Source organism: Gymnoscopelus braueri, assembly GCF_963280865.1.
Source record: "Gymnoscopelus braueri genome assembly, chromosome: 15".
NCBI lineage: Eukaryota > Metazoa > Chordata > Actinopteri > Myctophiformes > Myctophidae > Gymnoscopelus > Gymnoscopelus braueri.
Genome location: NC_137620.1, coordinates 7,110,139 through 7,123,071, shown reverse-complemented (window position 1 = coordinate 7,123,071; position 12,933 = coordinate 7,110,139). Strand labels below are relative to the sequence as shown.

At 42.9% G+C, this 12,933-nt stretch overlaps 1 protein-coding gene across 1 annotated transcript in view; it reads right to left on the bottom strand.

Moving 5' to 3' along the window:
* The window catches only part of cfi (complement factor I), a gene marked incomplete at both ends in the record, with an annotated part of 23,109 nt that extends 11,799 nt beyond the window's left edge, over window positions 1-11,310 (bottom strand). The window contains 4 exon segments of the mRNA XM_080450746.1: window positions 4,472-4,535; window positions 5,915-6,068; window positions 7,356-7,504; window positions 11,260-11,310. Of these exon segments, the coding sequence (XP_080306872.1) occupies window positions 4,472-4,535; window positions 5,915-6,068; window positions 7,356-7,504; window positions 11,260-11,310 (418 nt within the window).
* Window positions 11,311-12,933: the final 1,623 nt, after the last annotated feature.

The window sequence follows — 12,933 nt, the reverse complement described above, 5'->3', positions numbered from 1 at the left end:
GGACCCGAACCGTTACTGTTCAGGAAATGGGGGGGGGGAAATGATCTGGGGTCCAGTAGTTATTCACAGGACTGTGTTAATACTTTTCATTGATTAAATATTTATAAAATAAAATAATAAACAGACTTTTAACCCGGCGTCCCTACTTTGGACATGTCATTATCTTATTATATTAAAATTGGCTTATGGATGGACAGATGATGGATTTGGGCAGGCTTTTCACACGGAACTCCATATATGGGCATAAAAGGGACACGGACAAACAGACGGGTACAACGTGTACTCTGACAATGGCTAGATCTTTTGAAAATAGCAGATCTACAAGCTGAAAACACGTCGCATCGCGAGTCGCAACGCGTTGTGAGCTTGTAGATTGGCTATTTGAATAGCCAAAGTTGGGCTGAAGTGGTTAATGCATGTTTTGTAATAATAATTCAAATCTACATAGTAACTAGTAACTAAAAGTTTTCAAATAATTGTAGTGGAGTAAAAAGTACAATATTTTTCTCTAAGATAAAGTAAAAGTATAGACAATTGGAAATACTCCAGTAAAGTAAAAGTACCTCAAAATTGTACTTAAGTACAGTACTTGAGTAAATGTAATTAGTTACTTTCCACCACTGGGTGCCTTGAATGATTGCCTCCGCCATCGGTTTGTGTAAATGTAACGCATAATGTAAATCGCTTTGGATGAAGGCACTATAGAAATGCACCATTTACCATTCAGGTACAAGCAAGTTTGCAAAGCATTTAAAAAAGTATTGGTTCAATATTTTCTGTGCATCATCATGACACATACTGTACAGTACATTACAGTTTTGTTGGAATACAGTCATTTAACCATCGCTACATGTGGGTTGGAATGCATAAAAATATACTAAAATATTGTTCGGGGCAGCTTGAGGGGTTCATATCAAAAGTGAAACAGAAAAGATCCCTCTCTACACTCAAGACAGTTGTGCTGGCGTTTCCTCACTCCTTAGATATAGTGTCTGTTCCATCCTTCTGGGTTTGCCCGAAGATGCATGGACCTGACCGGTATTAATCTCATGAAGGACATTGAGATGCCTTCTTTTACACTCTTTGCACTTGGCCTTGAGGGTACAATTCACTGCTTGATGCTCACGGCCACATCTCCAGCACCTCTTGTTCTCCTTTATCCACTCCGTCTTCTGCTCCTTCGTTAACCATTTGAAGTCGCCGCACTGATTCATGAAATGCTGTGACGAATCACAGAAGGGGCAGTATTTCTTGGGCTTGTCCTCTGCCGCGTCCCCACTGGACACAGTCGTAGCTTTTATCGGCCGTTCCCTCTGCTCGCCACCTTGAACAATAATGGTCGTCTTCTGAGACTTGCAGTCGGTGCGCTGGTCATTACAAGGAACTTGCATGCCAACTGTTGCTGGGTCAAAATAACCATGAAGAGAATCAGACATGATTTTTGCTTGGAGACTGACAAAGTTAACCAATTCTGTAAATTTAGCTCTTCTTTGGTATCGCTCGCAAAAATCAAATGCCTGAACACTCCACTGGTCTCTTACATTCGGTGGCAGCTTTGCAATGATGTTCCTTATATTCTTTTGAGTGTCCATCTCCTCCATGTGTTCAACATCCAACAATGTGTTTCGACAGTTCATGAGGAACAATGAGAACGCATGCAAAGCTCTTCCATCTCCAGACTTGATCTGCGGCCAATTGAATGCCTTTTCCTTTAGCGCAGTAGCAATGTCTAACCGTTCTCCATAGTCGTCGCTAAGTAGCTTCACGGCGTCTGCATAACCACGAGCCGCAGGCATGTGATACTGCTCCAGAAAATACAGCTTTTCGGTATCACTTTCGCCTCTCGAATCAATAGCATGATTAAAAGCCCTCATGAAGGACCTGAACTCCAGCGGATCTCCATGGAACACTGGCACCTCTTGTTGGGGTAAAGGAGCCAGCTTTTGATTCTTTGCTAGCATACCTATACATTGATACATCTCCCTTGCGCTGTCATCTGGGCGATAGTGCCAATCGTTGTGGTGACGGCGCTCATCAGGATGGGCTCCCGGATTAGGCCATCGATCATGCTCATCGGGCCGACGGTCACTGTTGTTCTGGTGATGATAGCACTCGGGCAGGGAACAGTCGTCATCGGTCTGGCGATACATTTCCCCATACGGGGGTCGCTGTCTGTCGTCATAGGAGTCGAAGCTGCTGTAGTGGCGTTGGTGGGCGTCATCAGGCCGGGTCCGATAGCTGTCTCGGGGCTCATGGTAGGCAGCGCCCTGCTGATGGCGGTTGCCGTTATTGTAATGAGGATCTTGACTAGCACCATGTGGGGGTGGAGTGCAGTACCTTTCATCTTGGCGATGCAGCCGCGCATCTCCCGCCACCGCGCTGTGGTGAGGAGGGGACGGGCAATCATCCGACTCATACGACTTGACTGCAGACTCATCTGCGGCCGCTAATGGATGTGAGACAGCCGGACTAGTCAAGGCCGTACTCTGTAAACGGTCGCCGATCTCCTCAACGTGGTCACGTAGGCTGTTCTTTGGGGAGAGAGACTTGTCGTGGGCCGGCCCTGGCGGGGTCCTCTTGGGCGGACGTGGATCCCGATAACCCGTTAGCAGCGTCGGCTGTTGCGTGACTGAATCCTCCTCCCCCTCCTGGCATTGGCGCCGTGGCGTGAGTGCAGCGATCATGTTCGTGAGGCGTCGCGTGTCTTGTCTCAGTTGTTCATTTTCCTCTCTCAGGCTAAGTCGCAGTTGTTCATTCCCCTCTCGCATGCTGTGTCGCAGTTGGTCGATCTCGTCCCTGAGGCGATGTCGCAGGTGGTCGGTTTCGTCCCTCAGGCTTTGTCGGAGGTGGTCGGTTTCCTTTTTCATGCTCCGAAGACGTTCCAGAACCTCGTTGGGGATGTCCTGTCTGGCCTGTTCCTGACCTGCGGGGAGAGGCCTGGGGAGGTAGCTGACCTCGTACTGATCTAAATGGGATGGCTGGTGCCAACGTTGCTGGGGGCGTCCCCCGTCATGTTCTAGCTCTCTCTCTGGTCTGGACATCTTAGGCCAAAGTGGTTGCCTGATGCCCGCTTGAAATACCAGGAAATCGTAGGGCACTAGTGAGGTAGTACAGCTAATAGCTTACATTTACTCTCTATAGCTAGTAGTGGTATGCTCAGGCCAGCTTCTGTTTGGGAAATGGTTGCCTCACTCTATACGGCTCCATGTGATTTACGTGGTGATGTAAGTGATGTAGTGATGATGTAAGAATGATGTCATACCTTCAAGTAATGACATCTATGGAGGGAAGAAAAACAAGGAACAAAAACAAAGGTCTGGTCCTTCTGTACAGACCCGTTACATTCGTCACTCGCACTGAGGATTTTACTGTGTACATAAAAAGGGTTTGTTTATTTGGGTGCTTCTCTGGCCAACGAAGTGATGAAACTAGCACAAAACAGGAGTGTGTGTCTCGGTATATACCGGTTGACTTGGTCCAAGCAGGTGGAGAAGACACAAGTCATGGTCCTTGTTGACACTGCAGTGCTGTGGAGTGCATGGAGACACCAAAAAACACCACCGCAACTCAGGAAATTGGCAATTAGCCAGTACGCTCGAACGCCTCCTGCAGACTTCCCTTCCTAAATATGGTCTGGGAGAACTGATGTTGTTTGATCCCCTCTGCATGATTTATTAGGGGTGCAATGGTTTATCAAACTAATCAATTGAATCAATTATTTAAAAAAAGAATACTTTTTATTTAATATTTGTAAAAGGTTTATTAAAATACATTAGCAAAACTAGCGAAAATATAAGCTCTACAAGCTAGAAGGTTGGCTATTTTTAGTATAAAATAGCGCTTATATTTTTGTCAATTTGTTTGTTGATAATTCAATTAATCAAAAAAATAATCAATAGAATAATCGCCAGTTGCAGCCCTACAATTTAGACTTTTCCTTCAAAAAATCATCACAAAAATGGATTTACGTGTACATTTGCTACCACACCATTCACTTCCTTCCTTTTTACCAACTTTTTAGGGGTGTCAAACTGACAATCCGGCCCGCCAGATGATTTTGAAAAAAAAGAAAGAAGCACAACGTGTCACATCCGCAACGCACTGTAGATCCGCTATGTATCGGCACACGACACCACCATACAACAACGTATAAATCTAGTTTTAACCCATTAAAACCGGGAAAGCATCTGAGTCATTTTAGATTTTAGCGTTGGTAATTCAAAAATAGCAGATATACAAGCTCACATCGCGTGCCTCACTTTGTGCCGCGCTGCGAACTTGTACATCTGCTATTTTTGAACATTTTTTAAACATCTTGAAAGTGTTAAAACATTCAGTCAATTCAGTCAATTCAGTCAATTCAGTCAATTCAGTCAATTCAGTCAATTCGCTGCCACTAGTTGCCACTAGTTGCGAACTTGCGTTGCGAATCATTGGTGTGGACTGTGGACAGTAAAACATGTTTACTTACTTTTACAGTTGCTTCCGAAATGAGACATGAAAGGTCTTCGGAGCCGACAAGAGATAGCCATAGTCTGATCGATAAACAGGCAGACAGACATCAGACAGACAGACAGACAGACAATTATACAGATTAATGTGTGGAAACCTCATAACCTCACAAGCTCAAAATGCGTCGCTTGTGGATCTGCTACTTTTGATGCTTTCGTGTGACGCTGTGTTATGATTAAGTAGTGCATTCATTAAATATATATATATATATATATATATATATATATATATATATATATATATATATATATATTATATATATATATATATTATGGCGATAAGAGGTTTCTGTGAGACAGCAACGATATGTATTACCTGCCACCTTTTTATTGCTGTGTTTTGGGCGTGTCATTATGTGCGAAGATCTTCCAAAACTAAAATGAAAATTCCCTACTTTCCATAAATTGCAAAAATAGCCAATCTACAAGCTCACAACATGTCACGATGCACAGAGTTGTGAGCTTGAAGTAGATCGGCTATTTTCACTATTGAAATTTTTATAGTAAAACAAATATCTAGTAAAGTGTAAAATAAGTTTAAGGAGTTAAGATCAGGTTAAGATCAAAACATTTTGCCCCAAATTGCTCCCAAATTTCAAATATTTTCTGAAATTGTGAGGAAAGAAAACAGATCTACAAGCTCACAACACGTTGCATCCTGGCATCCCTATTTTGGTCATAGGTGAATATCTTCACCAAAAAAAAGAAAATTCCCCCATTTAAGAAAGAATAGCCAATCTATAAGCTCACAAATGCACCGTGTTGTGATCTTGCAGTAGATCAGCTATTTTCACTATTGAAATGATAAAATAGGGTTTAACCACTTAAACCCCATGGCATCCGTATCGTGGGGAAAGCTTTCGCAGAAAATAGCAGATCGACAAGCTCACTGTGCTGCACCAAGTGCCGCGCTATGAGCTTGTAGATCTGGTATTTGTGAAACATTTAGCAAATCTTTGATTATATACATTTTTAAAGGGAACATTTGTAACTCAAATCTTTGCTTCTGGGGGGTCCCTGGAACAACATATTTTGAGATCGGGGTCCGCGGCCAAATACATATCATCTTGGGGGTCCTTGACATGAAAACGTTTGAGAACCACTGATTATAGCAGCATACGTTTTTTCAAAAAACGGTTAGGATTTAGAAGATATTTGTAGAATCCCCAAAAGCAAAGATTTGAGTTAAAAATGTTTGCTTTAAAAAACACATATTCAAAGATTTGCACAAATCTTCATGATTTTTTTTTTTTGCAGATCTACAAGCTCATAGCGCTATGAGCTTGTAGATCTACTATTTTCTAAATAGCCAAAGTTTAAAATAATGGTTAAAGTGGTTCAAATCTAAAATGACAGATGCTTTCCCAATCTTAATGGGTTAAGTGGTTCAGTTGTTAACTCACCTGGCAGTAAGACATGTAATTCCTGCTATCCCGCCCACACACTGCGGTCTGGTTGACTTTGGGACACTGATAGGGCAGCTTACAGACACACTGGTTCTCTATACAACGCTCCCATGGACGACAAAACACATGGGAACACGACATACGAGTGTACCTGAAGACAGAGAGAGAGAGAGATAGATAGAGAGAGGGGGGGGGGGGGTAGAAAGAGAGAAAATACAGTATGAGTGGGGTAAAGAAGAACGTAATCTGACAATGACAAAGATTTGTCAGATAACAAAGATTCACAAAATTCAGGGAACGGTCTCTAACTCCAGTCAGAATCATTAGTTTCAGTAGTAGCAGATTTAGTTTTAGGAATTGACTCGTTTTAGTTTCGCTTTTATTTAATCTTAGTTTTAGTTTATGAGGTATTAGGAGGACATACTTGATTTACAGAGGCTGAACAAGGTAGGATGAAAGATCACATAAGATGCTGGAAAAACTAAGAGGAAATGCATTTAACATGCATTTCTAAAAAGTTTGAAAAGGTTCAATGTTCACCGATCTTCAAGGTCACAGTCGCATTGCGACGCACTATACAACCTATACAGTTCAAGAGTTGTAGGCCAGGCCCAAAACGTGAATCTGCCTGTTACAGCGCCACCATGAGGCTGATTTAAAAAATGTAGGGTGGCATTTCTTCCTTGGCCTAGTGGGGATGTGTGTACAAAGTTTCACGGAAATCGGAGGATGCGTTCATGACTATTTACCAATGGATCGAATGCCCCCGCCCTCCAGTTAAAAATCACTAAATCACTATAATGATAGAAAGCAATGCATGTTTTTTTTTTTAACACTCATCTTTTAATTGGTATCATTACAAACTAATAAAATAACCCTTGTTGTAAAAAAAAAACAAAGTTGTCCTTTAAGGCATGGGTCTTCAACAGGGGGTTCAGGACCCCTGTTGAAGAGGGTCCTCAGAGTTACTACAAGGAAAGGGGGGACTGCAAACTTTTTGTGTGATTGGAATGTTTATTTTTATTTTGTATGAAAATACCTGAAACGAAAGAAAAAAGCGTTAAAACCACTCTAACCCTAGCATCCCTGTTATGGGGGAACAGTCACCGAAAATAGCCGATGTGAGCATGCAGATCGGCTATTTCGGCGAAGATATTTAGTGCCTTAGGGAATTCGCTCTCTCTCTCTCTCTCTCTCTCTCTCTCTCTCTCTCTCTCTCTCTCTCTCTCTCTCTCTCTCTCTCTCTCTCTCTCTCTCTCTCTCTCTCTCTCTCTCTCTCTCTCTCTCTCTCTCTCTCTCTCTCTCTCTCTCTCTCCCTCTCCATGACAAAGTTTGAGAACCACTGATATATAGCAACATAAGTTTTTTTGGGGGGGATTGAAAAGACAATTTAATCGGCCTCAGGTCTTAATGGGTTGAAGGAGAACAGAACACATACTTCTGTTCCAGACATTGCTCTGGGCCCAGATAGTCATCCTCCACCTTAGGGCTGTTGGTAGGTGGAAGGGTGGCGGACCCAGATTCGGGGGGGGTTGGGGGGGGCTGCATCTCCTCTGGGCCCGCGGCCTCGTCCACCAGTGGACTCATCTGGAGGAGAAGCAAGTAGAACAGAACAGTCTAGAAGAGATTCGGATCAGATCAGGACGTCACAGAATCGGAAACTGGTGATGTACCGATTACCATTTTTTTCCCCTTCCCGATACCGATTACCGAGTACCCACAACTTGTGTATCTGTCGATACCGAGTACCGATCCGATGAATGAATCAATTAATTTAAATTTAAACAACAATCTAGGACAGTGGTTCTTAAAGTGGGGTTCAGGGACCCTCAGTTTTCCTTGAGGGGGTTCCAAATGGACCCTTACAGGTCTGTAACTCTGAGAGTGTACAAATACAACCAAATGGACCCTCACAGGTGTGTAACTCTGAGAGTGTACAAATAGAACCAAATGGACCCTCACTGTGTGTAACTCTGAGAGTGTACAAATAGAACCAAATGGACCCTTACAGGTGTGTAACTCTGAGTGTACAAATAGAACCAAATGGACCCTCACAGGTCTGTAACTCTGAGAGTGTACAAATAGAACCAAATGCATTTGGTTCCATTTGTAAAATAAGTTTGAGACCCACTGATCTAGGAATGAATACAAATTCCATTCATAATTGTTAAAGTGCAGCAATGAGTTAGTAAAATAATATTATGAAATATCGTTATATGATAAATGACGTGGTATCGGGTCGGCATAGACTGGCATACTCACTGATACAGTACCGATACCAGCATTTCAGGCAGTATGGGAGCGGTATCGGAACAACTCTAAATTCGGAACACGACAGAATAGAATCAGATTAGAGCCGAATATAATCTGAATACAATTGCAATAATAGTAGAAAAGAACAGAACCAGATTAGAGAAGAATGTAGTCAGATTAAAACAACAGAATCGGAATAGAACGGAATAGAATAAGATTAGAACGGAATATATATTAAAACTGAATTAAATCCGATTAGAAATGGAATATAATGGCCTGGCCCGTTAGTGTGACGGTCCAGGCACCCTCGGCTGCAATGCCAGCCTGACAGCATGTCGCGGGTTCGACTCCCATTCCCAACAGTGTTGCCAGATTCTGTGAGAGAAACGAGCGACCAAGTCTAGGAAAACCAGCCCAAAAGAAGCGACTATGGGCCACATGAGCACTTTAACATATACATCAGCTATTTGAAAATAGCAGATCTACAAGCTCACAACAGCTTGTAGATCGGCTATTGATATAAAATATTGCGGGGAAATTATAATAAGCAGATCTGGCACACAATTCTTTCAGATGGGGGGTCCGCGGCCAAATATATAAATGTGGAGGTCCTTGGTACAAAAAGTTTGAGAACTACTGATTCAGAAGGGATGTGTACAATCGGTCTTAATGGGTTAAAAAACTAGACTGTATCCCTCTATCCATACTGGTGTGCTTTCTCCCCATCCAACATGGTTACCACGGAATGTTGTCATGGGAATGGACATTCCATGTACGGAGAGTGCTCGAGACTCAGGAACATGAAACCATGGTAACGCAATGGTTCTTTTATAGAGATCAATTTGTTCACCTGGCACTATGAATGTCTTCTCTGTTTCTACACGTGGCGCATCGCTCTCCTTCATCATCTCATTTTAAAGGTAGTAGTAAGGCGGTGGTTCTCAGCCTGTGGGTCGGGACCCCCAGGGGGGTTCCCCACATGATTTTGGGAGGGTCCCCAGATGACAGTGAAGTGACCATTTGAGGACTTTGACCTTTTGCATTTCTCACAAAAAAAGAAAGAAAAGAAAACTTACTGCATCAAAAGTAATCAACAAGCTAGGGCATTCACCGAATAGTCGAATATTCGAATATTCGAATATCAAACCGACTATTCGACTATCAAACCACTATTCGATTATTCTATAAAAAAATATATATATACATATTCTATAAAATATATATATATTTTTAGTGGCTTTTCTACAGCAGACATGCAGCAGTGAGCTCTGGTGTGACGTCAACTCGCATTCCTTGAGTGGAGTCATCAATGCCAATTTTTTATTTTATTTTTTATATAATCAAATCGATTAATCGAATATTCGAATACTTATAGGTCGAATAATTCGAATGCTAAAAATCACTATTCGTGAATGCCCTACAACAAGCTATATTATAGGTCAAACATTGGCCAAATTGTCAAATAATATAAGAAAGAGACAAACATTTTGGGAAATAGACGATCTAGAGACTATTTTCACAATATTTATTGTGGAACCGAGTCAAACTGAATGTAATGCCTCAACTCCTACATACCAAGACCCCCCATCTTGACAATGCTTGTCAGGGTGGGGGGTCCCCGGTTCAAACTTCAAATATGATTATGTTGGGGGGTTGCGGCCTGAAAAGGTTGAGAACCACTGGTGTGTCTGTCCCTGTCTTCCAATTTCACTTGTTTATCCTCTCCCTCCTGACCTGAAAATGCCTTTTCTGTTTGCTAAAGAGTTGGAGAGACGGGGACAACTGTCTGTTACTGAACAAACACACTATAGCAATGATTACTATCAGAGAGCTGTTGTAACAACAAATGCACCTTTAATTTCAATGCAAGTACCTTCAATGCAAGTACCTAATTCTGGGCAGCTCCCAGTACACCAGTAGAAGACTGTGGTTGCGCTGGTCAGCTCCCAGTACACCTGGTCAGCTCCCAGTACACCTGGTCAGCTCCCAGTACAACAGTAGAAGACTGTGGTTGTACTGGTCAGCTCCCAGTACAACAGTAGAAGACTGTGGTTGTACTGGTCAGCTCACAGTACAACAGTAGAAGACTATGGTTGCGCTGGTCAGCTCCCAGTACAACAGTAGAAGACTGTGGCTGTACTGGTCAGCCCCCAGTACAACAGTAGAAGACTGTGGCTGTACTGGTCAGCTCCCAGTACAACAGTAGAAGACTGTGGTTGTACTGGTCAGCTCCCAGTACACCTGGTCAGCTCACAGTACAACAGTAAAAGACTGTGGTTGTACAGGTCAGCTCCCAGTACACCAGTAGAAGACTGTGGCTGTACTGGTCAGCCCCCAGTACAACAGTAGAAGACTGTGGCTGTACTGGTCAGCTCCCAGTACAACAGTATTAGACTGTGGTTGTACTGGTCAGCTCCAAGTACAACAGTATTAGACTGTGGTTGTACTGGTCAGCTCCCAGTACAACAGTATTAGACTGTGGCTAATGTAAATGTTCACAGCAACATGATCCAGGTAGATCATAGAACGCATCTTTCTTCAGTGCTGATCTCTACAATGCCATACTATACTACACAATATTACATTGCACTGGACAATACGCCATAACACACTTCAATATATAATACTATACTTCACAATATTACACTACACACAGTTCTACAGTACATTATAACATACTTTAAAATACAATACTATACTTCTAATATTACACTACACACCATTCTATACAGTACAGACTATAATATACTTTCCTATACAATATTATACTTCACCATACACTACACTACGCACCTGTCGCACCATACTAATATACTATATGATATATACTATAATATCACCCAGACTTGTTGTTCATTAACCAATGTTACCATCAACCACTTGAACCCTAGCGTCCTTATTTTGGGCATTTCAAAATAGGCTACAAGCACTCAACCCTAGTCTTGTAGAGCCACTATTTACGGCGAAGATATTTGGTGTACAGGTAAAAAAAGATAAAAGGAAGGGGCTTAGGATAGACCCCCACCCCGGTCAACCACGTACAGGTGGTTAACCAGCGTCATTCAGACAGGTGGATTCCGTTTGCTTACCGCGACAGAGTGACAGACGAAGGCAAACAGAAGGAAGGCAAAGACCCACATAGCTCTCATCTTCTCAGCCTCTCTCTCTGTCTGTCTGTCTGTGAATGTCTTCTGTTGGACTGTCCTCTCCTCGGTCTCTGAATGACTTCAACTGGACTGTCCTCCGTCTCTGAATGACTTCAGTTGGACTGTCCTCTCCTGGTCTTTACTGGCATGCTGTCACCAATCAATAGCTTATCTGGTCAATGCACACACACACACACACACACACACACACACACACACACGCACATGCGCACACACACACACACACACACACACGCACATGCGCGCACACACACACACACACACACACTTGCACGGATTGCACGGATTGCACACGCACACGACACAAGCCCAAAGCCCAAATGGACCCTTACTGGTCCATTTGTATGCTCTCAGAGTTACAGACCCACAAGAGTCCATTTCGAACCGCTGCAAGGAAACCTGAGGGACCCCATTTGGAGAATCACTGCAATACAAATACAGATTCTCTCCTCTGACACATATACAAACATGAACTTTCTCACAAACATTGATGCATGAAGGGATGAGTAAAGTCTGTGTTTGTGTGTGTGTGTGTGTGTGTGTGTGTGTGTGTGTGTGTGTGTGTGTGTGTGTGTGTGTGTGTGTGTGTATGTGCTTGAATGCACGCGGAGGATGTCAAACATCATATTCCAGTAAGAGGATTTCATCACACACACACTCACAGTGTGTGTGTGTGTGTGTGTGTGTGTGTGTGTGTGTGTGTGTGTGTGTGTGTGTGTGTGTGTGTGTGTGTGTGTGTGTGTGTGTGTGTGTGTTGTGCGCATGTTAATGTTCAACAGAGTTTCAACATATCATTGCTCCAGAAACCATCTGTACATTACCGTAACTCACTGGACAGCTGCCCTGAACATCTGTTACACAGACATCTGTGTACATTCATGTCCATAATGCACGTTACCAACTCCTTTGTTTTAGTGCTTTCTCGTGCTGCAGGCTTCATTGTGGGTTTCCATGCTGTATAATTGTCGTCATTCTAGTTTCTGCTGCTTTGCATCTCCCTCTCTCTCTCGCTCTCTTCTTTCTTCAAGGCAGATGAAGGAGTTTCTCCTTGCTACCGTTACAAAGTGCTTGCTCATGGAGGATTGTTGTGTCTCTGTAACAGTATGAGAGGAAGGCCCGAAGGCCCTGCCTGTGCCTTAAAGTAATGGTTCTCAACCTTTTCAGGCTGTGACCCCTTTGAACTGGGGACCCCCCCACCCTAACAAGCACTTGGAATTGTAGGAGTTGAGGCATTACATTTAGTTTGACTCTGTTCTACAGATAAATATTGTGAAAATAGCAGATCTACAAGCTCACGACTCGAAACGCGAGGCGTTGTGAGCTTGTAGATCGATTATTCACGATTATTGCCTCTATCTTATATTATTTGGCAATTTGGCCAATGTTTGACAATTCTTATAAGTATACTGTAGTTTGTTGATTACTTTTGATGCAGTAATGGTCTTATTTCTTTTCTTTCTTTTTGAGGTATTAAAAAGGTCTTGAAAGTCCTTACATTGTCACTAACAGTAACTGTCAGCTGGGGACCCCCCCCCCAAATCATGCGGGGACCCCCCTAGAAGTCCCGACCCACAGGTTGAGAACCACTGCCTTAAT